This window comes from Lagenorhynchus albirostris, chromosome 6, assembly GCF_949774975.1.
Source record: "Lagenorhynchus albirostris chromosome 6, mLagAlb1.1, whole genome shotgun sequence".
NCBI classification, from domain to species: Eukaryota; Metazoa; Chordata; class Mammalia; order Artiodactyla; family Delphinidae; genus Lagenorhynchus; species Lagenorhynchus albirostris.
The window spans coordinates 8,548,314-8,572,950 of record NC_083100.1 but is presented as its reverse complement, the minus strand read 5'-3'; the positions used below and the strand labels follow the sequence as shown (position 1 = coordinate 8,572,950).

The 24,637-nt window shown below is 37.9% G+C and overlaps 1 protein-coding gene across 2 annotated transcripts in view; it reads left to right on the top strand.

Annotated features, from left to right (window-relative positions):
• PSMD1 (proteasome 26S subunit, non-ATPase 1) overlaps positions 1-24,637 on the top strand; it is a 105,681-nt gene that overhangs the window by 51,335 nt on the left and 29,709 nt on the right. For both annotated transcript variants that reach the window (XM_060151879.1, XM_060151880.1), the window contains 2 exons: positions 13,958-14,072; positions 23,427-23,543. In XM_060151879.1, the coding sequence (XP_060007862.1) occupies positions 13,958-14,072; positions 23,427-23,543 (232 nt within the window). The remainder of the gene's footprint in view (positions 1-13,957; positions 14,073-23,426; positions 23,544-24,637) is intronic.

The window sequence follows — 24,637 nt, the reverse complement described above, 5'->3', positions numbered from 1 at the left end:
CATGTCATCTTATCTGCTCAGTAGACCAGATGCTGCTGTGACTGAAGTCCTCCTCCCATTGACTTATTCTGAGCCTCCAGCACTGGTGCTTGAAAGCAATGAAACAAATGTGTTGTATAGCTGTAAGCGTGCCAAGGAGGTTATTTCATCTTTGATACATTCATTTTTAGAGAGTAGCAGCATTCATTATAACTCATAAAATCACTAGTTAAGTATGTTAAACCAGTTCGTGACCCTTATTCAAGTTATATTCTTAAGAGCTCTCTTTAATATTGGGGGGACTGTAATAAACTCTGTCATTTTAGCTTAACGTAGTTTTGTTTTAGATTAACCCTAGGCTGTTTTTCCCATTTGAGAAAGAATAAGATACAATCTAGAGATACTAGAGCTTTAATTCCATGAAGGTTCTGCCCAGTGAACCTTAGAGTGATTTCCAGAGCTCTAATTTCTACCAGTGAAACAAGATTCTTATCCAGCTTTTATGCCTTTGTTGTGGAACACAATTAATTTGCTCTGGTTACAACCTTATATAGAAGAATACAGAAAGGTTTGAATTCTACATGCTTACATAAGTTTTAGAAGAGACTTTTTCATTGCTTGCTTTTAAAAAGATGGCCTCTGGATTTGGGAGTTGGTTCATTGGCAGTTTTTTTTTTTTCACAGATACATTGGGGAAAGTATGTGATATATAATGAAAATACATTTCTGCCTTATTTCAGAAAATTAGTGTAAAAGTCTTATCAGCTATTCTATCTGAGTTTTCCTTAAACTGTAAGACTAGCTTAGTACTAGAACTTCAGCATTCTCAAGGTTTCCTTTTAAAAGGTCATCATAGGGGACTTCCCTGGCGGTCCAGTGGTTAAGACTCTGTGCTTCCATTGCAGGGGGGCACGTGTTCGATCCCTAGTCAGGGAACTAGAGCCCGCATGCCATGTGGCAAAAAATAAATAAAGATCATCATAGATTGCTCATAGTTTAAAATTATTTAATTACTTCTACATTGGCAACAGCATTTATGCCCTGTTTCAAATTTATATTCCTTCCCTTGTGTGAAAGTTATTGGAAAATATTTTGTTCATTTCAGTTCTACTGAGCACTTCAGATTTTATTCAATATTTGTTTTATTTTAACTCAAAATTCAATATTTTACAAAAAATATTTACTAAGAATTTTGGGTGAAAACGAATAAAATAATCCTCAAGAACAATCAGATGGATTTTAATGTGCCAGAATTTCTCTTCAGGACTATGAAAATATCTTAAAATAACTGCTTTATTCTGAACCACAATTTGACCCCTGTGCTCATGCAGGCAGATAGGTATCTGCAAAACAAGTAATGTCAGATTGAAAATAGCATCATTATATTTAATGAAAAGACTTGTATGAAAGAAACCTTCATTGATTTGTGTTTACAGATAAATTTATTAAAATATTCATTGAGTATATTATAAAAATACCAAACATTATTATTTTATAATACTGTGCCAATGCCGACCCTTCTCACCCACATTCCCTCACTTTCTTTTTTTTTAATATTTATTTATTTATTTTATTTTTGGCTGAATAGGGTCTTAGTTGCAGCACGCAGGATCTTGGTTGCAGCATGTGGGATCTTTTTGTTGTGGCACGCAGGCTCCAGAGCACGCGGGCTCTCTAGTTGTGGCTCGCATGCTCAGTAGTTGAGGCTCATGGGCTTAGTTTCCCCACGGCATGTGGGATCTTAGTTCCCCTGCCAGGGGTCAAACCTGTGTCCCCTGCATTGGAAGGTAGATTCTTAACCACTGGACCACAGGGAAGTCCCTCACTTTTTTTTTTTAAACCTTAACTAAAAGTAGTTAAAATTGGTTCTTGGAATGTTTTTATTTTATTTTTGTATTTTTAATTAGTTTAATGGCTAAAGGACATAACTAGCTAGAACAACTACTTATTTGGCAACCTTGAGTTATTAGAAGCATAGCTGATAATCGGAGAGAAAGCAAAATAATAATAATAAAAGGGTAGATGAATCTCTCAGTTGGCAAATAACTAAACCTGTGTTCTAAAACCTCATGCACATTAGGCAGAAGGCTGTCTATAAGTCCCCACTCCAAATCTTTTTGCTCTAAACACACTCACAAAAACTTCTGTCCCCCATCTTTAATGAAAACAAACATTTGCACATGGTGGTAAATCTAAATAGTACAAAAGAATATCCATTGATAAATTCACTCTTCAGACGGTTTTTTTTGTTGTTATTGTTTTAATATTTGAGACAGTTTTAACAAACACGTTTCCCTCCCTTCTCCAGAGTAGAGTAACAGATTAAGAGGTGGACAAGCACTTTGGTAATAGCAAAGGGGGCCAATTAAAAAACAGGAATTAACAAGTCTAGGCGTGTAGGTCTACTCACAATAGAGACTTGTAGCTCTCATAACTCAGCCCTCCACAACTCTGTGGTGTAATTGATACCATAGTGTTGACTACCATATATTTAATAAAGGTTAAATCATCTTTATTCAGCTCTGTTTTGGATGACAGGAATACGTGAAATGCATTTTTTTTAATTTTCATCCAAAATGACAAAAAAATATAAAAGTATGATTCTAAATGGTAGAATGAGATTTCAAATATCTGGAAACTTTATTTGTGTAGAATATCTCATTTACCAAGAACTCCAGATAAATTAATTCTTACTAAAGTAGCTTAAAGGTCAAACTCAAACTCTAATGTGACCATAACCAAAACACCTAATTGGTACTTTTTTTCTAAAATACTTATTTTTATCCCTGATGCCTTTTAATTTATTGAACAGATTCTGTCTTCTACTTAAAGGGACAGTCTAATATCTTGACAACTTAAATATCAGTCAAAGATATTTTTTATCTCTCAGTCATAGTATCTTTCAAACACTAACACACTAAGGAATTTTTGACAATATGTGGATTGTGTCCACTACATATTCATTCATTTGCGAAGTATTCATTGAGTTCCGTTAGCTTGTGGAGATACAGTGATGAACAAGATAAACATTTTCTGCCTTTATATCAATATAATTTATAATTTCATGAGGGGTGCAAACGCATATACTGATAATTATAGATATGGTACAGCTAAGACTAACTCACTTCAACAGGGCCCTCAGTGCAGCTCAAATATTTCTTGGCTTTTTTTTTTTTTTTTGTGGTACGCGGGCCTCTCACTGTTGTGGCCTCTCCCATTGCAGAGCACAGGCTCCGGACGTGCAGGCTCAGCGGCCATGGCTCACGGGCCCAGCCGCTCCGCGGCATGTGGGATCCTCCCAGACCGGGGCCCGAACCCGTGTCCCCTGCATCGGCAGGCGGACTCTCAACCACTGCGCCACCAGGGAAGCCCAGGCTTTTTTTTTTTTTAATTCCTTTCTTGTTCACTCTCTTTGACGAGATCAGTGAAAGAGCTAAAACTTCGCTCATTCTTCCCTGGTGACTGAATTTACCTCTTATTATTATTTTTTAATTAATTTATTTATTTTTGGCTGTGTTGGGTCTTGGTTGCTGCGCACGGGCTTTTTCTAGTTGCGGCGAGTGGGGTCTACTCTTCCTTGTGGTGCCCAGACTTCTCATTATGGTGGCTTCTCTTGTTGCAGAGCACGGTCTTTAGGTGTTCAGACTTCAGTACTTATGGCACTCAGGCTTCAATAGTTATGGCACGTGGGCTTAGTTGCTCCACGGCATGTGGGATCTTCCCAGACCAGGGCTTGAACCCATGTCCCCTGCATTGGCAGGCAGATTCTTAACCACTGCACCACCAGGGAAGTCTCTTACATCTTATTTTAACGAAAGACTTAGACCCATCTGAAAGCTCTGTCACCTTTCAACTTCTTAAAATGTCTTTCTTTTCATCCATCCTATCGTTTGGGATCATGTTGTCATTCCTCTTTACCATAACTAACTTCTACTTAAATCCTTAGTCCCAACTCTTTACGGTAATTCTTTGCAATCTTGCTGAATAAAGTATCTTCTTTTTCACACATAGAATCCATGCCTTGAATATTCATTTCCTCAGCTTTAAGTTCTTTCTTGCAGACATGCTCAGGTTTACAGTTAATGAAAAATAAAAACCTTTCCTTATCCCTTAAGTCTCTTTCCTTCATCATTTGACTTCTTTAGAGAATTGCCTATCCTTTTTCCTTCTTACTACCCACCTAATCTATAACCCTTGTAATCAGATTTTTATCCCCAACATTCTATTAAAATAACTCTTAGAAAGTCACTAATTAACACCAATTGTTGATTTTGTGCAGTATTCATCACTGTTGACTGAGCATTTCTCTTTAAAACTTGTATCTTTTTTTTTACTTCAAAGACACCTTATCTGAGGGGCGGGGCCGTCAGCGCGAGGGCCGCTGGTCGGGGCTGGGTTTGGGTCGCGTTCCGGCACTTTGGACCGTGGGATTCCGGGACCTCGAGACCCCGGAACCTCTGCACCCCGGAACCATGGCACCCGGCACCCCAGTGCAGCTCCGGGCTCTGGGTGCCCGGGAGCCGTTAGAAGCGACCTGTCACCGCTGGGCCTCAGCCCATCGCCCCAGTTCTAGGTTCTGTTCCATCAACACAGTCCGCTCCGCCGCCTGCAGGTCCCGTGTTCAGTGCGGCCTGAATATACTACACAAGACTGCGGTCGTGGGCTGGATCCGTGTCCTGCAGTTTGCAAGGAACAGCTGCAGCTGTCAGAAGTTCTTTTTTAAAGCTCCCATTTCATTTTGCACCCAACGTAGGCAGTACCTGCTGCTTTAAAAAATCTTATTCAATCCCCACCATAATCACAGACTATCAGTATCTTGTTTTACAGATAAGGCAGCATGCTCAGAGAGGGAAGGTCAATTTCTAGTAATTCTGAGAGGTGTGTTTGCCACAGTATTTCCACCCTGCAGACTGCGCGGGGAACAGGGCGGTCCTCTGTGCAGTGTGATAAATGCTGTTACAGCCTAAAACAGGAGGAATACTTCGGGAGGGACAGGTGCCTAAAGATGAGCCCAGAGGGTGTCAGACCAAGGGGTGGGAGGGGATGGCCTAGGCGAAGGTCCTGAAGGCAGTACGCCTAGGCGAAGGTCCTGAAGGCAGCACGAAGGCCTGCTTCCTGTGGCTTCCATGCACCTCAGGGGAAACCTGCTGTTGGGCAACAGAGTAGAGAATGGACTGGGGGGCCGTGGAGTGGGTGGGTGGAGAGAAGGGGCTGGTCCAGGAGAGGGAGAGAGGTTCCTACACACACACACACAAAAACCAAAGACACCTTATCCTGCCTGCGTTCTTTGTCTTTCTTACAGAATCTTTTCTAAGTCTTATTCTACCCTCTTAATATGTAGATTTTCAGAGGTTCCTATCCTGTTGACTTTTCTCCTTCTTCATTTTCTCCTTCCATTCACTCTTATGCTTTTCCATTAACTTGTTGAAAAAAACTCCTAAAACTCTATTTCCAGCCCAATGACTGTGATCTTGTGGTCATGAGATGAGACAAGCAGCATACTTAAGGGTTAGGAGCTCAGACAAACCAATTTCTCTGAGCTTTAATTTCTACATTTGTAAAAAGGAGGTGATGTAACCTACTCTGCCTACTTCACAGCAGCATTTGACCCAGTTGATCATTTCCCCTTCCCCTTCCTTAAAATAGTTTCTTTGCTTACCTTCCACTAGACCACACTGTTGGATTTTCTCCTACCTCATTACTACTCCTGTGTAGTCTCCTTTACTTGTTCTCTTTCATCTCAACCTGTTTAATATTGGGGCTCCTCTGGGACTCATTTCTGGATCTCCTCTCCCTTCACACTTGGTGATCTCAGACACACTTAAGGCTTTGAATACTACCTATATACTAAAACTCCCAAATTTGTATCTCTAGCCTAGGCCTTTCCTTCAAACTCCAGACTGTTACATTCAATTACCTACTCAGTATTTCCCTTAGATGTCTAAAAACATCTCAAACTCAAAATGTCCAAAATTGAACTTTTGCCCTTTCCCTCCAAATCTGTTCTATCTATTGGTTTCTTTATCTCAGTTAAAGGCCGTTGCATTCTTCCAGTCTCTTTTTTTTCACGTCTTACCATCAGGAAATCTTGTTTATTCTACTTCAATATATGTACCAAATTTCAAACTTTTTCCCCCATGTTCATGACTACCACCGAGTCACAGTTATATCTTAACCAGATTTGTGAGATAGCCTCTTAACTCATCTTCTTTCTTCTACCTTTGCCCTCTGGTCTCAGTAGAGCAGCCAAAATTACCATTTATAAACAAGTCAGATCATATCATTCCTTTGCTTAGAATCCTGACTGCCCTTCACTTCACTCATAGTAAAAACCAAGTTTCCTATAGTCTGGCCCTGTTTTCAACTACTCTTCCCCTCTTCACTACACTGGAACTATTAGCCTCTTTGCCACTCCTCAAACATGCTGGGCGTCATTCCCCCACAGGGCCCTTGCTTGAGCTGTTTCCTCTACCTAATATACTCCTTCTCTGGATAGCCACTTGGCTCACTTCTTCACTGCCTTCTTTTCTTTGCTTAAATATCACCTATCATTGAAGCCTGCCTTGACTACTCTAATGAATACTGCAAAATGCCCCCTTCTCTTGGCTCTTCCAATACGCCTTACCTTGATTTACTTTTTTGGTTCTCCTTAGAACTTCACCTTTTTACTTACTTTATCATTTATTGTTTATTGTCTTTCTCCTACTAGAATGTAGTCTTTGTCTTTTTTGTTCACTGTTCTCTTTGAGTTTATCCTGCTTGGAGTTTGTTAAGTTTCTAGTCTCTCATCAAAATTTGGGAAGTTTTTGGCTATTATTTCTTCAAGAGTTCTTTCAGCCTTCTCTTTCTCTTCTCCCATTGGGGACTCCCATTATGCGTATGTTGGTGTGTTTTGTGTCACCCACAGGTCTCTTAGGCTCTGTTCATTTTGCTTCATTCTTTTTCTGCTCCTCAGATTGGATAATCTCAACTAACCTAACTTCAATTCTCAATTAACCTAACTTAATATTATCAGTTAACCTTATTTGATTCTTTTTTCTGCCTGCTCAATTCTGCTGTTGAACCCCCTCTAGAGAATTTTTCATTTCTTAGTGTGATGATTTGAAGGGCAGGGGGAAACATGCTGATAATTCTGTAACTTTCTGAATGTTACACATTTCTCTAGGTTCAGGAATGCAATCTGAGATTTTTCAGAGCCATGTTTCTTATTATGGTGAAGTAGCAGTTTCTTTATATAAATCTTTTCAGTCTACTTTCTTCTCACCTATTTGAGATATTTTCACTCCATTTTGGCAGCACCTGAAAGAAATTAATCTGTTTGGAAACTTACCAAAAGCTTGTCTAAAACTATAATTATTTTTAGTTTTCTGAAGTCCAATAAGATGTTAAAAAAGAAACATTAAAGATTGCACTAAATTTGTAAGGTTTGGGGCAAGATCTGTGTGGTTTTGTTTTCCTTGTGGTACTTTACATGTAGTAGATAGATAATTCAGTAAATACTAAATTGATGGTAAAAAAAACCTCATAAAAACGGTAGTAAAAAACTACAAATAGCAGTAGCTTAGGATACAGAGTTTCATAGGACAGAAGTGTTTTTGGGAAATGAAACTGTTTTCTTCTTTTTCAGTTATTTTTGTGATAATATTTTATGTATGTTTTATGTTGTGATGAAAACAAAATTCAAAATGTTAAATATCTCCCCTCTTTTAATGGTATTCACTTTTTAAATTTTTATAAACTAGCCAAGAAATAGAGCAAGAAATGTTGCTAGAATTCCCACAACATGTAGCTCCATTGTTGAGAACAAATGCAGCTAGCAAATTTGTAATTGTCTGAGTAAATATACTTTTAAATTTAATATATCAAAATGTAAATATGAGGAAAAGCTAAGTCATAGGTAACACATTTTGTGCTAATCAAAGTGTTGAATTCCTTGCTCTCTAACTATCCCCAGCCAATATAACAAAATCCACTATTTTTCCTGTGACTTGAACATTTCTAGACATTTATTTTTCTAAATATGTTCACAGAGACATAGAGATGAACTTGTATTGCTGATCAGGGATTAGTCATTTAAATACTTAGTTTTAAATGTTGATCCAAAGCCATTAAAACAAACTACAGGAATTATTTTGTGACATTATCTTAAAGAGATAAATGTTTACATAGAAAAGCTAACATTCAAGGAGAGTCAGAATTATCTAAAATAACTGAAAAAAAGCCTTATGAATTGTTATTAAAGAGTTAGTGTATTTTCTATTAATTTGCAGGTTCTTTCTCCTTCCCTTGCCTTGCCCCCCTCTTTCTCAGTTGCATCCCTGTGTGTAATATAATGTTTTTTGGTCTTCTATATTTCCTGTAAATTGATAGTTAGATCTAGAGGCTTGGTCACATTCTGGTTCAATTTTTTCACTCTTTCTCTTCTCCTTCTCCTCCTTCCCCTCCTCCTTCCTCCCTCTCCTCCTCCTCCTTTTTTATTAAGAAGGGGCTGGCAGTGCACATAAGGTGTAAGGTCTAGTTGTTTCTCTTTTCATGATGTTAGCGTCTTTGATAATGATGCTGTTGTCCATTAATTCATTACCAGTTTCAAGATGGTGATGATATAATTTTATCATTTATTAGCTTAGTTTTAAAAATTAGACATATATACCAACATGTATTATGTATTTGGATAAAGATTAATGTAAGTTTTGCTTTCAGTGAATGTTTGCATTGCGATCATTGCTTAGAAAAATTCTTTTGTCCTTTTAGAGCTGCCTGTTGAAAAATTAAAATAAACCTAGAATATTATGATTTTATTGTACTCTTGAAGAGGTTGAATGTCTAAGCTAATTAAAGAATTTGTCGTTCCTTGTCTTAACAAATTTTCTGAAGAAGGTGTCAGAGTTGGAACTATTATTAGACTGAGAAACATAAAAGAATTTTTTATGTGCTTTTGAGTTTATAGCCCTCACAACCTATATCAGTCTTTTATGGTAATCAACTAGGTAAAGCTCTTTGCGTTAGGCTCCCAGGCAAAGCTCTGTATTTATGTTCGCAGGCAAAATTTTTTTCTAAACCTCATGAAATTGTTAATGCCCTATTCTAAGTATAATACTTTTAACAAGTGGGAGATCATAAAATAAATGAAGTTTTAAGATACGTTTAGGATAAGTTCTTTGTGAGTCACTTTTCCCTGGAATGTCCTGTCCTTGCTGCAGCTGAGGGGCAAGGTAGGTAAAGTGTTCTCTGTGCCATTAGCTCCCTAAAAAGTTGGTGAGGAAATCTGGAGGTCAGAACCCTGTATATAACCAGTTTTCTAGGTTTAATATCCAACTTGTTTTACATTGTTTTGAATGAACTTTTGGGTATGAGTTGCCTTACCTTTCTTAAAAAATAAGAGCCCAAACTACAGCATACTAGTAACCAAATTCCTGGTTCTGGCCCAAAGGCAATTTCTGGTTATGCATTAAGATTTTAGTAATTATAGTATAGTATTCTACTCTACCACACCACTAACTCCCCAGCATAAATAAGGTGGAGCAGATATCATTTTATGCATGAAGCAGTTAAGTCTCAGAGAGACTTAATGATTGCCATTCTATTAATAAATGGCTGCACTAGAATTGGAATCCAGGTTTTTCAAATTCCAAGCCCACGTTCTCTCTACCACAGCATGTTGAAAACGAAAGGGAGAGGAGGAAGAGAGAGATCGTTTAAGGAATCACTGTATTATTTCAAGTGAGAGGTGATCAGGGTCTAAAACAAGCAGTGCAAACAGAAACAAGATTTAAAGGTTTCACTTGATTGGGCAGATTAGATGTGGGGAATGAGAGAATAGAATGATTGAAAATGTGAGTTTTCTTGGTGTATAGATGAATAGTCATGACGGAAAGAGAAGCAGTTTAGGGGAGGGGTGCCCTTTATTCCTCTTTCTGTACAGAATTCTGTGTATTGACTGAGGTATTTGTGGACTATTTAGTTAAAGATGTTCAACGGGCACTTCAAAATTCAGGATGCTGCTCAGATTATTTGGAGTCTGTTGGTAGGGAGTACAAGGGACTTAAACAGAGGGAATACTCTTAATTCCTGTGTCATTATGGTAATCCTGTGGCACCTACCTAATGAAAATATAAATTCATAACTCTGCCAAGGGACTACCGTGAGGTTTATGTCCTCACCAAATTCCCGCTGCGATGGACCAAACCCACGTGCTTAGAACAGTGTTTCTGCCTGTATACGTATAGTGCTATATTTTTTCCTTTTCTAGGGAAGATAGATTAGAAAAGACACATATTCTTGAAAGCATTTTGATTAATACAATTTAATATTGAGGTTGTACAAAATATTCAATAAACAGTAGTTAATAGCCAGTATGTTTTTAAAAAAAGGAATTCATATGTGCACTTTATGGTTGGATAATATGGTAGTGACTTGTGCATATGCCCTTGCACAATTCCTGCTCTCTGGAAGGTTGTACAAATAGTAAGTTGGTAAGATGACTGTTAGCTACAAGCCAAGAAATTTTATTGAAACAACAAATCAGAACTTAGTTACCTGTTTCAGTGTTTTACTTTTTAAAGTAGGCCTTCCCTAGCCCTTTATGTGGTCTCCCTACTGGGAACTTCAAAGCACATAAAATTAAAAGACACACAATTAGCCCTTACGAAGTAACTCAGAGGTACTTGTTAACTCTCTCATTTTTGATTATCTAGCTGAGTTAAAAACTTAAGTGAGGAGGGGAACAAGGAAGGGCCTGATATTTTTCCCAGTGATTAACCCTTAGGATTTGAACCTAGTAGGAAATACTTGTTGGTCAAGTCTCTAAATATATATTTAGTTTGGCTCCCTTTGTCTTCTATTAAGTAATAAAAATTATTTTATCTTTAGTACCTAGCACTGTGCCACTAATTTATGGGAAAAAGTACAGAAGACACAGTCTCCATCCTTGCCCCTTGAGACATGTGCAGTCTTGAGTGGTTTTATTTATAATTTGTTATGTGATAAGATGTTTGAGTTTGTCAGAGGATTTGAGTATCAAAGTATGGACAGAACTGGGCTTCCCTGGTGGCCCAGTGGTTATGAATCCACCTGCCAATGCAGGGGACACGTGTTCGAGCCCTGGTCCGGGAAGATCCCACACGCCTTGGCGCAACTAAGCCCATGCACCACAACTACTGAGCCTACGCTCTAGAGCCCGCGATCCGCAGCTACTGAAGCCTGCACACCTAGAGCCTGTGCTCCGCAACAAGAGAAGCCACCACAATGAGAAGCCCGCGCACCGCAACAGAGGTAGCCCCTGCTCGCCGCAACTAGAGAAAGCCCGTGCGCCGTAACTAGAGAAAGCCCGCGTGCAGCAACAAAGACCCAACACAGCCAAAAATAAAATAAATAATAAAAATAAATACATTTAAAAAAAAATTATGGACAGAACTTTTAAGTTCTTAGCCCAATGCAAGTGAAAAATAAAAGTTAAATAATGATGGGACTTAACCTTATGGTGCAGTGGTTAAGAATCTGCCTGCCAATGCAGGGGACACAGGTTTGAGCTCTGGTCCAGGAAGATCCCACATGCTGCGGAGCAACTAAGCCCGTGCACCACAACTGCTGAGCCCGCGCACCTAGAGCCCGTGAGCCACAGCTACTAAGCCTGCACGCCTAGAGCCCATGCTCCACGACAAGAGAAGCCACCGCATTGAGAAGCCCGTGCACTGCAATAAAGAGTAGCCCCCGCTCACCACAACTAGAGAAAGCCCGCACACAGCAACGAAGACCTAATGCAGCCAAAAAATTAATTAATTATTTATTTTTAAAAAGTTAAACAATGATGCTGTCAACTACAGTAATTCTCCAGCAACCTCTTTGGTATGATATCACCTTTAAAATTTCATTTTTATTTCATAGGAATATTTCTCATTGATGAAATGTCCTGTAATAATGAACACTGATTTAAAACCTTTGATGATTGATTCATTTTTAAAAGCCATAGAATTGTAAAGTGGAACAGACCTTATGGAACTTTTAGTCCAATTCGTTCTTTTTCCGATGTGAAAAGGGACCCCAAAGTGTATGGTTAATTGAGCCTTGTCTAAAATTATCCCAGCTATTTAGAGGCAAAACAGGAACTAGAACATGGGTTTTTTACTTCTTATATAACTTACTGTTATTTACCTCAGTACTCATTAACTGAAAGCATATGTGTATTTGTTCATTTGTTTTTATATTATTCCTGCATGATAGTCAAGAAATATTATCTCTAGTTACAGAAAAGAAAATTTAAGTGATTTGCCTGATGTCATGTACTGAGAAACTAACAAAACTAAGACTAGAACCCAGATCTTCTGTTTCCTAGTACATTGCTTTCTTTATACTATTCTTCTGTATTGTTGCCACTAGATTGTTTACAGATTTTTCGTACTAGGAGCTAGCTTCATCAAACTGAGAAAGAACATTTTCAAGAAAGAGTGATAGCAGAGTTCTACCTTTTTTTCTTTTTTGAGGTATGGTTGATGTATAATATATGTTTCAGATGTACAACAGTGATTCACAATTTTAAAAGATTATGTTCCATATATAGTTACCATAAAATATTGGCTGTATTTCCTGTGTTGTACAATATACCCTTGTAACTTATTTATATTATACATAATAGTTTGTACTCTTAATCGCCTACCCCTATCTTGCCTCTCCCCCAAAATTCCACCTTTATAGACAGTTTGCATAAACTTGGCTCTACTCCATTTGAAATTTGAATTTACCATTCACTGGAGTTTGAGGCTAGAGGACAATTTCAACATAGAATTATAGATTTAAATTGGTCTGTAGGTAATAACTGCTTTTATTCACAACAGGATACTTTTTTTAAAAAACGTTCTATTGGGCTTCCCTGGTGGCGCAGTGGTTGAGAGTCCGCCTGCTGATTCAGGGGACACAGGTTCGTGCCCCGGTCCGGGAAGATCCCACATGCCGCGGAGCGGCTGGGCCCGTGAGCCATGGCCGCTGAGCCTGCACGTCCGGAGCCTGTGCTCCGCAATGGGAGAGGCCACAGCAGTGAGAGGCCCGCATACCGCAAAAAAAAAGAAAAAGAAAAAAGAAAAAGCGTTCTAATGAAACGTAATATATTAATAGTCTCTTTTTAAGTTTTTATTGAAGTGTAGTATACATCTAAAAATATGAACATAATTAGCCTACAGCTTGATGAATTTTCGTAACTGAACACACCTGTGTAACCAGCACCTAGTTCAACATCAGTACCAGCCTTCCAGAAACTCCCCTTACAGTCTCTTCTAGTTACTACACCCAACCTGCTGCCCCCTCAGGAGTGACCACTATAACAGGATAGTCCTTCAAAGATGAGATCAGATACTTCATTTGTCAAGGTTGTCCTCTCTTCTGTATTTGCTGCAAATATGAAGAAGATGAGAAAAGAACAATTTCTCTATTCTTATCAACACAAAAATAATTGCTGAAGACAAAAAAAATCAGAATTTTTTCATACCAAGTCTTATTTAACAATTTAATATTCAATCAGAGTAATACTGGGAGTTTTAAATCTTTTGTGCAGCTTTGGAAACATCTTGGAGTCTCTGTAAGTGACTTTTGTCTTCTGAAACAAGACACAGAGTAAGCAGGAGTTATAAGAATGGACGTAGGGCAGTGTTCCCCGTCCCCGTTACCCCACCCCCCCACCCCCCCACCCCCCGTAGGGCTGTTCCCCACCCTGGAGAAGACAGAAGGGAATGAGTAATGCTGTGATGCAGAGCTGTGGTTGAGGGATCACTGATATGTTCCTCTTTCTTTTCATATATTCTCTGAATGTTGAAGATAGCTTTCTAATATCAATAATTAGAATTCTGTTGGAGATTTTTAATTCTGTAACTTCTGTGTTAAATATAACTGTTGTTTCCCGTAACTTTCAAAAAATTGATTAAAATTCTTCCATCTTGATTTAAAATATGTTATCTATAACACTGTCTTCACTTTCTCTGTTTCTTATCAGGACCCCTGAACAGTGCCCCAGTGTCGTTTCATTGTTGTCAGAGAGTTACAATCCTCATGTGCGTTATGGAGCTGCAATGGCCCTGGGCATCTGCTGTGCTGGTACAGGAAACAAGGTAAAGGCCAAAGCCAATGCGGTCAGTTCTTTTCTGGCGCCAGACTGTTTTCTGTAGCCGAAAAGTTTATGTAACAGTTGTAAAAATACAAGTGTGGTGTGATCTGTAAGACTTAACTTGCCTCACAAGTTAAGCTTCCCAGAACTTCCTCACTTAACTATTCTGGATTGCTCAAAGCCGTTTAAGAACAAACCACCACATTACATGGATGGCTCTAATGAAAACAATGCTGTTGAATTTTTTATGAAAGCATTGATTTCTTTAAAAAGAAGAAATAGTATTTTTTTCTTTGAAGAGCTACTCTGGCTTTACATTGTTATTTTACATGTTTAATTTGCATAATAAGTATTGTGGAAATCAAAGTTCTTATTTGAGGCCACCACAGTCAACTCAGTTTGATTTTTTTGTGTGTTTGTTTTAAGTTTATATTTAACTGCTGTTTGCCTGTTTTCTCAAGAACATAATAGATAACCTGGTATTTGTTAAGCCCACAAAAGTGACAAAATAAAGACTTGGGTTAGGTACATTGATGATTTGAAAACAGTTTGTCATGAGAGTCATAAAGAAATGCACCAATGCTTTAGTAACAAGTATTCTTGATTCACAGCAATAACATAAATCACCACATTTTGCCTTTCATAGAGCACATGAACACACCTTGGCCAGTTCCCCAAAAGGTGCACTTTTCTTTTAATAGCACACAGGCATGTGTGTGTGTGTGTGTGTGTGTGTGTGTGTGTGTGTGTGTGTGTGTGTGTGTGTGTGTGTGAGAGAGAGAGAGAGAGAGAGAGAGAGAGAGAGAGAGAGAGAGAGAGAAGAAGAACATGATTATATTCCCAGTGTCTTTACATCAGAAAGGAGCCGCTTTTTAAAAATCATCTCTTGTCCGAACTAAAGTAAAGCATAATTATTAGTTTATTGATTGATTCCAGGAATTACATTTTAATTTGCTTGACTTTTTCTCTAATAAAGAGTATTAGTATTGGATACAAATAATTTTTTTCTAGTCACATAAAACATTATTAAAGCTAGGAATTAAAATAGGCATTTTCACTATATGTGGTGAGAATTGTATAAAAATTTATAGAGACATGCCCTTCCAATATTCTTATTCTGTCTCCTTACCCTGCTTTATTTTTCTTCGTCACCACCTGACATTGTTTTTCTTTTTTTTTTTTTTTTTTTTGCGGTACGCGGGCCTCTCACTGCCGTGGCCTCTCCCGTTGCGGAGCACAGGCTCTGGACGTGCAGGCCCAGTGGCCACGGCTCACGGGCCCAGCCGCCCTGCGGCATGTGGGATCCTCCTGGACTGGGGCACGAACCCACGTCCCCTGCATCGGCAGGTGGACTCTCAACCACTGCGCCACCAGGGAAGCCCCACCTGACATATTTTTACACCTATTTATTTATTGTCTGTCTTCTCTCCACTGAAATGTAAGGTCCCTGAGAACAGAATGTTCACTGCTAAAACCTAAAGTCAGACCTGGCACATAGTAGAGTTTCAGTAAATATTTGTCGAATGATGAAGGGAAGATCATTTTAAGGATATGATGATGAACAAGTTGGACGTGGTCTCTGTCCTCACAGTTTTGTTTTTTAAATGTTTTCATTTCTTTTGGAGGAGAATTTCTTACATGAGAATGTATCTTCAGTGTTATTAGAAAAGTCATTGTGTGTATAAAATACAGTTTATAGAAATAGGCCTTCATTTTTTTCTAGGACACATCTGTTCTATAAACAAAGGAAAAATATAGTTGGATGTTTTACTAAGTATTTTCTCCCTCCGGTATTTAGTAGACATTTATGTCAGACCTCATAAGTTAAATGTAAATTAGATTATTTTCTTTCCAGATTATTCTAAACTTAATATGCTATCTAGGAGCAAATGTTCTTTGAGACACAGTATCTGACAATTTAATTCAATGAATATTCTTCATTACTCATACTAAACAAGTCTGCTTTATTTCTAGATAGTTTGTATGATCTACGTATCAATACCTATCTGTCTGAAACTTGGCACGTTAATTTTGTTTCTTAAAAGCCTGAAACACCTATTTAGTCTAAAATGTATCTTTGAGGTCATATCACATACCTCAAAGGCCAAGTTAGTGTCTTTTAACTTATAAGTTGGAAATTTTCTTATATTTTTATCATGAATACTTCATAAACAATATTGACAATATGAGTAACATTTGCAAAACTTTCTCTTCTAAACAACGGCACTACATTTTTCAGGGAAGTGAGGAAAAGGAATACATTTATATGGTATTTGTATTATTTATTAATCGCTCTGATTTTTCTCTTTTGAATTTTATTTTATTTTTTTATACAGCAGGTTCTTATTAGTTATCTATTTTATACATATTGGTGTATATATGTCAATCCCAGTCTCCCAATTCATCACACCACCACCATCCCTCCGCCACTTTCCCCCCTTAGTGTCCATGCGTTTCTTCTCTACTTCTATGTCTCTATTTCTGCCCTACAAACCGGTTCATCTATACCGTTTTTCTAGGTTCCACATATATGTGTTAATATACGATATTTGTTTTTCTTTCTGACTTAACTTCAGTCTCTATGACAGTCTCTAGGTCCATCCACAAAGGACCCAAGTTTTTTCCTTTTTATGGCTGAGTAATATTCCATTGTATATATGTACCACATCTTCTTTATCCATTCGTCTGTTGATGGGCATTTAGGTGGCTTCCATTACCTGGCTATTGTAAATAGTGCTGCAGTGAACATTGGGGTGCATGTGTCTTTTTGAATTATAGTTTTCTCTGGGTAAATGCCCAGTAGTGGGATTGCTGGGTCATATGGTAATTCTATTTTTAGTTTTTTAAGGAACCTCCATACTGTTCTCCATAGTGGCTGTATCAGTTTACATTCCCACCAACAGTGCAAGAGGGTTCACTTTTCTCCACACCCTCTCCAGCATTTGTCGTTTCTAGATTTTCTGATGATTCCATTCTAACTGGTGTGAGGTGATACCTCATTGTAGTTTTGATTTGCATTTGCCTAATAATTAGTGATGTTGAGCAGCTTTTCATGTGCTTCTTGGCCATCTGTATGTCTTCTTTGGAGAAATGTCTGTTTAGGTCTTCTGCCCATTTTTGGATTGGGTTGTTTGTGTTTTTAATATTGAGCTGCATGAGCTGTTTATATATTTTGGAGAGTAATCCTTTTTCCCTTGATTCGTTTGCAAATATTTTCTCCCATTCTGAGGGTTGTCTTTTCGTCGTGTTTGTAGTTTCCTTTGCTTTGCAAAAGCTTTTAAGTTTCATTAGGTCCCATTTGTTTATTTTTGTTTTTATTTCCATTACTCTAAGAGGTAGATCAAAATATCTCTTGCTGTGATTTATGTCAAAGAGTGTTCTTCTATGTTTTCCTCTAAGAGTTTTATGGTGTCTTTCCTTAGATTTAGGTCTCTAATCCATTTTGAGTTTATTTTTGTGTATGGAGTTAGGGAGTGTTCTAATTTCATTCTTTTACATGTAACTGTCCAGTTTCCCCAGCACCACTTACTGAAGAGACTATCTTTTCTCCATTGTGTATCCTTGCCTCCTTTGTCATAGATTAGTTGACCCTAGGTGTGTGGGTTTATCTCTGGGCTTTCTATCCTGTTCCATTGATCTATATTTCTGGTTTTCTACCAGTACCATATTGTCTTGGTTACTGTAGCTCTGTAGTATAGTCTGAAGTCACAGAGTCTGATTCCTCCAGCTCCATTTTTTTCCCTCAAGACTGCTTTGGCTATTTGGGGTCTTCTCTGTCTCCATACAGATTTTTAGACTTTTTTTGTTCTAGTTCTGTAAAAAATGCCATTGGTAATTTGATAGGGATTGCATTGAATCTGTAGATTGCTTTAGGTAGTATAGTCATTTTCACAATTTTGATTCCTCTGATCCAAGAACATGGTATATCTCTCCATCTGTTTGTATCATCTTTAATTTCTTTCATCAGTGTCTTAATAGTTTTCTGTATACAGGTCTTTTGTCTCCCTAGGTAGGTTTACTCCTAGGTATTTTATTCTTTTTTTACAGTGGTAAATGGGAGTGTTTCCTAATTTCTCTTTCAGATTTTTCATCATTAGTGTATAGGAATGCAAGAGATTACTGTGCATTAATTTTGTATCCTTCAGCTTTACCATATTCATTGATTAGCTCTAGTAGTTTTCTGGTAGCATCTTTAGGATTCTCTATATATAGTATCATGTTATCTGCAAACAGTGACAGTTATACTTCTTCTTTTCCAATTTGTATTCCTTTTATTTCTTTTTCTTCTCTGATTGCTGTGGCTAGGACTTCCAAAACTATGTCGAATAATAGTGGCGAGAGTGGACATCCTTGTCTTGTTCCTGATCTTAGAGGAAATGCTTTCAGTTTTTCACCATTAAGAATGATGTTTGCTGTAGGTTTGTCATATATGGTCTTTATTATGTTGAGGTAGGTTCTCTCTATGCCCACTTTCTGGAGAGTTTTTACCATAAATGGGTGTTGAATTTTGTCATAAGCTTTTTCTGCATCTATTGAGATGATCATATGGTTTTTCTTCTTCAGTTTGTTAATATGGTGTATCACATTGATTGATTTGTGTATATTGAAGAATCTTTGCATCTCCGGAATAAACCCCACTTGATCATGGTGTATGATCCTTTTAATGTGTTGTTGGATTCTGTTTGCTAGTATTTTGTTGAGGATTTTTGCATCTATATTCATCAGTGATATTGGTCTGTAATTTTCTTTTTTTGTTGTATCTTTGTCTGGTTTTGGTATCAGGGTGATGGTGGCCTCATAGAATGAGCTTGGGAGTGTTCTTTGCAATTTTCTGGAAGAGTTTGAGAAGGATGGGTGTTAGCTCTTCTCTACATGTTTGATAGAATTCACCTGTGAAGCGATCTGGTCCTGGACTTTTGTTTGTTGGAAGATTTTTACTCACAGTTTCAATTTCATTACTTGTGATTTGTCTGTTCATATTTTCTGTTTCTTCCTGGTTCAGTCTTGGAAGGTTATACCTTTCTACAAATTTTTCCATTTCTTCCAGGTTGTCCATTTTGTTGGCATAGAGTTGCTTGTAGTAGTCTCTCAGGATGCTTTGTATTTCTGCGGTGTCTTTTGTAACTTCTTCTTTTTCATTTCTTATTTTATTGATTTGAGTCCTCTCCCTCCTTTTCTTGATGAGTCTGGCTAATGGTTTATCAATTTTGTTTATCTTCTCAAAGAACCAGCTTTTAGTTTTATTGATCTTTTCTGTTGTTTTCTTTGTTTCTATTTCATTTATTTCTGCTCTGATCTTTATGATTTCTTTCCTTCTGCTAACTTTGCATTTCGTTTGTTCTTCTTTCTCTAGTTCCTTCAGGTGTAAGGTTAGACTGTTTATTTGAGACTTTTCCTGTTTCTTGAGGTAGGCTTGTATAGCTATAAACTTCCCTCTTAGAACTGCTTTTGCTGCATCCCATAGGTTTTGGATTGTCATATTTGTCTCTAGGTATGTTTTGATTTCCTCTTTGATTTCTTCAGTGATCTCTTGGTTATTTAGTAACGTATTGTTTAGTCTCCATGTGTTTGTGTTTTTTAGGTTTTTTTCCCTGTAATTGATTTCTAATCTCATAGTGTTGAGGTCAGAAAAGTTGCTTGATATGATTTCAGTTTTCTTAAATTTACTGAGGCTTGTTTTGTGACCCAAGATGTGATCTATCCTGGAGAATGTTCTGTGTGCACTTGAGAAGAAAGTGTAATCTGCTGTTTTTGGATGGAATATCATATAAATATCAATTAAATCTATCTGGTCTGTTGTGTCACTTAAAGCTTATGTTTCCTTATTAATTTTCTGTCTGGATGATCTGTCCATTGATGTAAGTGAGGTGTTAAATTCCCCCACTATTATTGTGTTACTGTTGATTTCCTCTTTTATAGCTGTTAGCAGTTGCCTTATGTATTGAGGTGCTCCTGTGTTGGGTGCATATATATTTATAATTGTTATATCTTCTTGGATTGATCCCTTGATAATTATGTAGTGTCCTTCCTTGTCTCTTGTAACACTGTTTATTTTAGAGTCTGTTTTCTCTGATATGAATATTGCTACTCCAGCTTTCTTTTGATTTCCATTTGCATGGAATATCTTTTTCCATCCCCTCACTTTCAGTCTGTATGTGTCCCTAGGTCTGAAGTGGGTCTCTTGTAGACAGCATATATATGGGTCTTGTTTTTGTATCCATTCAGAGAGGCTGTATCTTTTGGTTGGAGCTTTTAATCTATTCATGTTTAAGGTAATTATCGATATGTATGTTCCTATTACCATTTTCTCAATTGTTTTGGGTTTGTTTTTGTAGGTCCTTTTCTTCTCTTGTGTTTCCCACTTAAAGAAGTTCCTTTAGCGTTTGTTGTAGAGCTGGTTTGGTGCTGCTGTATTCTTTTAGCTTCTGCTTGTCTTTAAACTGTTGATTTCTCCATTGAATCTGAATGAGATCCTTGCTGGGTAAAGTAATCTTGGTTGTAGGTTCTTCCCTTTCATCACTTGAAATATATCATGCCACTCCCTTCTGGCCTGTAGAGTTTCTGCTGAGAAATCAGCTGTTAGCCTTATGGGAGTTCCCTTGTATGTTATTTGTCATTTTTTCCCTTGTTGCTTTCAGTAATTTTTCTGTCTTTAATTTTTGCCAATTTGATTACTATGTGTCTTGCCATGTTTCTCCTTGGGTTTATTGTGCCTGGGACTCTCTGTGCTTCCTGGGCTTGGGTGGCTATTTCCTTTCCCATGTCAGGGAAGTTTTTGACTATAATCTCTTCGAATATTTTCTTGGGTCCTTTCTCTCTCTCTTCTCCTTCTGGGACCCCTATAATGCGAATGTTGTTGCGTTTAATATTGTCCCAGAGGTCTCTTATGCTGTCTTCATTTCATTTCATTCTTTTTTCTTTATTCTATTCCACAGCAGTGAATTCCACCATTCTGTCTTCCAAGTCACTTATCGTTCTTCTGCCTCAGTTATTCTGCTATTGATTCCTTCTAGTGTAGTTTTCATTTCAGTTATTGTATTGTTCATCTCTGTTTGTTTGTTCTTTAGTTCTTCTGGGTCTTTGTTAAACATTTCTTGCATCTTCTCGATCTTTGCCTTCATTGTTTTTCTGAGGTCCTGGATCATCTTCACTATCATTATTCTGAGTTCTTTTTCTGGAAGGTTTCCTATCTCCACTTCATTTAGTTGTTTTTCTGGGGTTTTATCTTGTTTTTTTATCTAGTACATAGCCCTCTGCCTTTTCATCTTGTCTCTCTTTCCGTGAATGTGTTTTTTGTTCCACAGGCTTCAGGATTGTAGTTCTTGCTTCTGCTGTCTGCCCTCTGGTGGATGAGGCTGTGTAAGAGGCTTGTGCAAGTTTCCTGATGGGAGGGACTGGTGGTGGGCAGAGCTCAGTAAAACTTTAATCAGCTTGTCTGCTGATGGAGGGGTTGGGTTCCCTCCCTGTTGGTTGTTTGGCCTGAGGCGACCTAACACTGGATCCTACCTGACTCTTTGGTGGGGCTAATGGCAGACTCTGGGAGGGCTCACGCCAAGGAGTACTTCCCAGAACTTCTGCTGCCAGTGTCCTTGTCCTTAGGGCGAGACACAGCCACCCCCTGCCTCTGCAGGAGACCCTCCAACACAAGCAGTAGGTCTGGTTCAGTCTCCTATGGGGTCACTGCTCCTTCCCCTGGGTCCCAGTGCTCACACTACTTTTTGTGTGCCCTCCAAGAGTGGAGTCTCTGTTTCCCCCAGTGCTGTTGAAGTCCTGCAACCAAATCCCACTAGCCTTCAAAGTCTGATTCTCTAGGAATTCCTCCTCCCGTTGCCAGACCCCCAGGTTGGGAAGCCTGACGTGGGGCTCAGAACCTTCACTCCAGTGGGTGGACTTCTGTGGTATAAGTGTTCTCCAGTTTGTGAGTCACCCACCCAGCAGTTATGGGATTTGATTTTACTGTGATTGCCCCCCTCCTGCCATCTCATTGTGGTTTCTCCTTTGTCTTTGGATGTGGGGTACCTTTTTTGGTGAGTTCCAGTGTCTTCCTGTCAGTGATCGTTCAGCAGTTAGTTGTGATTCCAGTGCTCTCTCAAGAGGAAGTGAGCGCACATCCTTCTACTCCGCTATCTTGAACCAGTCTCTTGCTCTGATATTTCTTAAGTAAATAAATCAACGTGAAAGGAAATCTGAAGTCATTCCCCCACGCCCCCCAAAAAAGGATTCAATTTATTCTTCCTTTACTTGGCTTTGGAACAAAGGACATTTGAGAAATGACATACTGTATTAAATTAAGTTTGATAATCATATAAAATAATTGCTTTGTTCCTCCAAATTTATACCTACCTAAGGATCTTGTAAGGGGTACTGAACAAAGGTCCTGCAGGGTGTGTAATAGAAATTATATGGAGCAAAAGAGTTCTTGGTCAAATACAATGAACAGATGCTGGGCTATGCAAAGGTCTAGTAGTTTCTTTAATAAGGTTTCTTGAACCTTTTGTTATGATATGTACACTCCTGGAGCCCTTGGTGTGCTAGATACGTTTTTGAATCGCAAGAGGGGGTGATATACAGTATGCAGGAGCTCCCAAACTTATTTAATCAAGGAATCCTGTTTTCATAGAACTGGTATTCTGAAGAATATGATATTGGGGATATCCTGGTAAACATTTTGGAAAATCCCACCATATGTGGGAAGTGTAACCATGGAATCATTTCTAGTCCTATTTGACTTAATTTGTGTTGCCATTCTCCTAGCAGGTAAAATCTTTTTTGTTTTGGGAGTTTTGTTTCTCTTTGTTTTTTGTTTGTTTCAATTTACATTCGATTTATTTAATTTTTTAAATTAGATTTTGTAAAATCATCTTAAGATATTATCTTACTCTAGTATTTGAAGGAAGTTGGATACTTAGAGTCAGACTGGCCTGAGTTTGCTACACTTATGTGATTTTTGGCAATTTACTTTACCTAACTCTGTTTCTTTGTTTTTAAAGATTGTTTTGTATTGCTGTTATTGTTGTTTTAGGATGAAGAGGATTAAATGGATAATATATATAAAATACCTCCCACTGCACCTGGAAAATAATAGGTGTTTATCAAACATTAATCTCATTTTTTCTACTTTCTTTTTTATCTCTTTTACCCCAAGACAGGAGCACTTGTGTTGTAAGCTTCCTTTTCACTTACCATCAATTATATTGAAACTTAAAGCATACTCAGTTTTGACTGTTGCATCCAAGTTGTCTTAAATTAACTTGTGATTACAATGTTAGATGAAAATATTGACTTAGAAAGACAGTAACTAATCTGAAAATTTAGCTATATAAACTTTATTAAAAGTTTTTTTTGTTAATGCTTTCAGGAAGCAATTAATTTGCTAGAACCAATGACAAATGACCCTGTGAACTATGTGAGGCAAGGAGCTCTCATAGCTTCGGCTCTCATCATGATCCAGCAGACTGAAATCACTTGTCCCAAGGTGAGCAAACAAAAAAATTCTCTAGAAGAGAGCTGGTTCAGGCTTTTCTTTGGTAGCTTATCTTCTTTTGAGGACATTTCTACCTCAAGTATGGTGTACACTGAACTCACAGAAAGTAAAGAGGTAGGAGAATAGGAGAACTTTAAGTATATAATACTCTTTGATTGCATTTTTTATAAATTTATGGTCACTTTGTTAATTTAGTTATATAGCCATACTTGAAAAATTAGAACTCATGGGTTGACAAAATCATAAAAATCAACTTGAATTTTTGCCTCCTGCTGTGCTTTTAAAATTTATTCAGTAGGATAACTTGTTCCTGTGATACAAGATGCAAACTAAGTGGTCTGTGATATTTTTTGATCCATCCTTCTGAGGTAATAAAAACTTTATATAATATATACAATCTCAGTTTAGAAATGAGTACATCCAGATTCTCTGTTAGAATGTCATTGCCGTCATTGGAGATCCCTTGGGCAGGGTTTCAAATGGCTCCAGGAAGGCTTTCTTTCTTCTTTGACCCACATCTGTCCACAGAAACACTATTGCATTTTTTGCCCTTCTTGTAGGTAGGAGTATAATTGGCTCTCAGTGCACCTTTGCCTGCCTCTCCCTCTCTCTCCCCCTCTCTCTCTCATTGCTTGTGCCTCAGTCAATAGCTAATGCCTCATAACTCATGTGTCAGATGTCAGTGCACAATGACCACTGATCATACTAGGCTCACCACATGCTCACCACATGGTGTCTCTGAAGCCCATCTCTAGGCTTAGTGTTAGTGGGAAAGACTTAAAGCCCAGTTTTCCCCGTAGAGAAATCCTTTTCACATATCCTTCTATTGATACAATCAAGTCCTCATATATACCTTGTGGATGGCCCCCTAACAGATTTTGAGGCATCTGTTTTAAAATTTCCTCATGTTAGTCTCTCAGACCTCATTTCAGACTTCGGTAACTAATGTATCTTGGCACCTCACCCAGAACTTCTCATTTTGTTGAGAAACAGAAAGTGCATAAATCTTATTACATATACTAAAAATTACCATGTGTGACATGTTTAATAGATGTATATAGCTTATGCAGTAATTTCAGATCTTT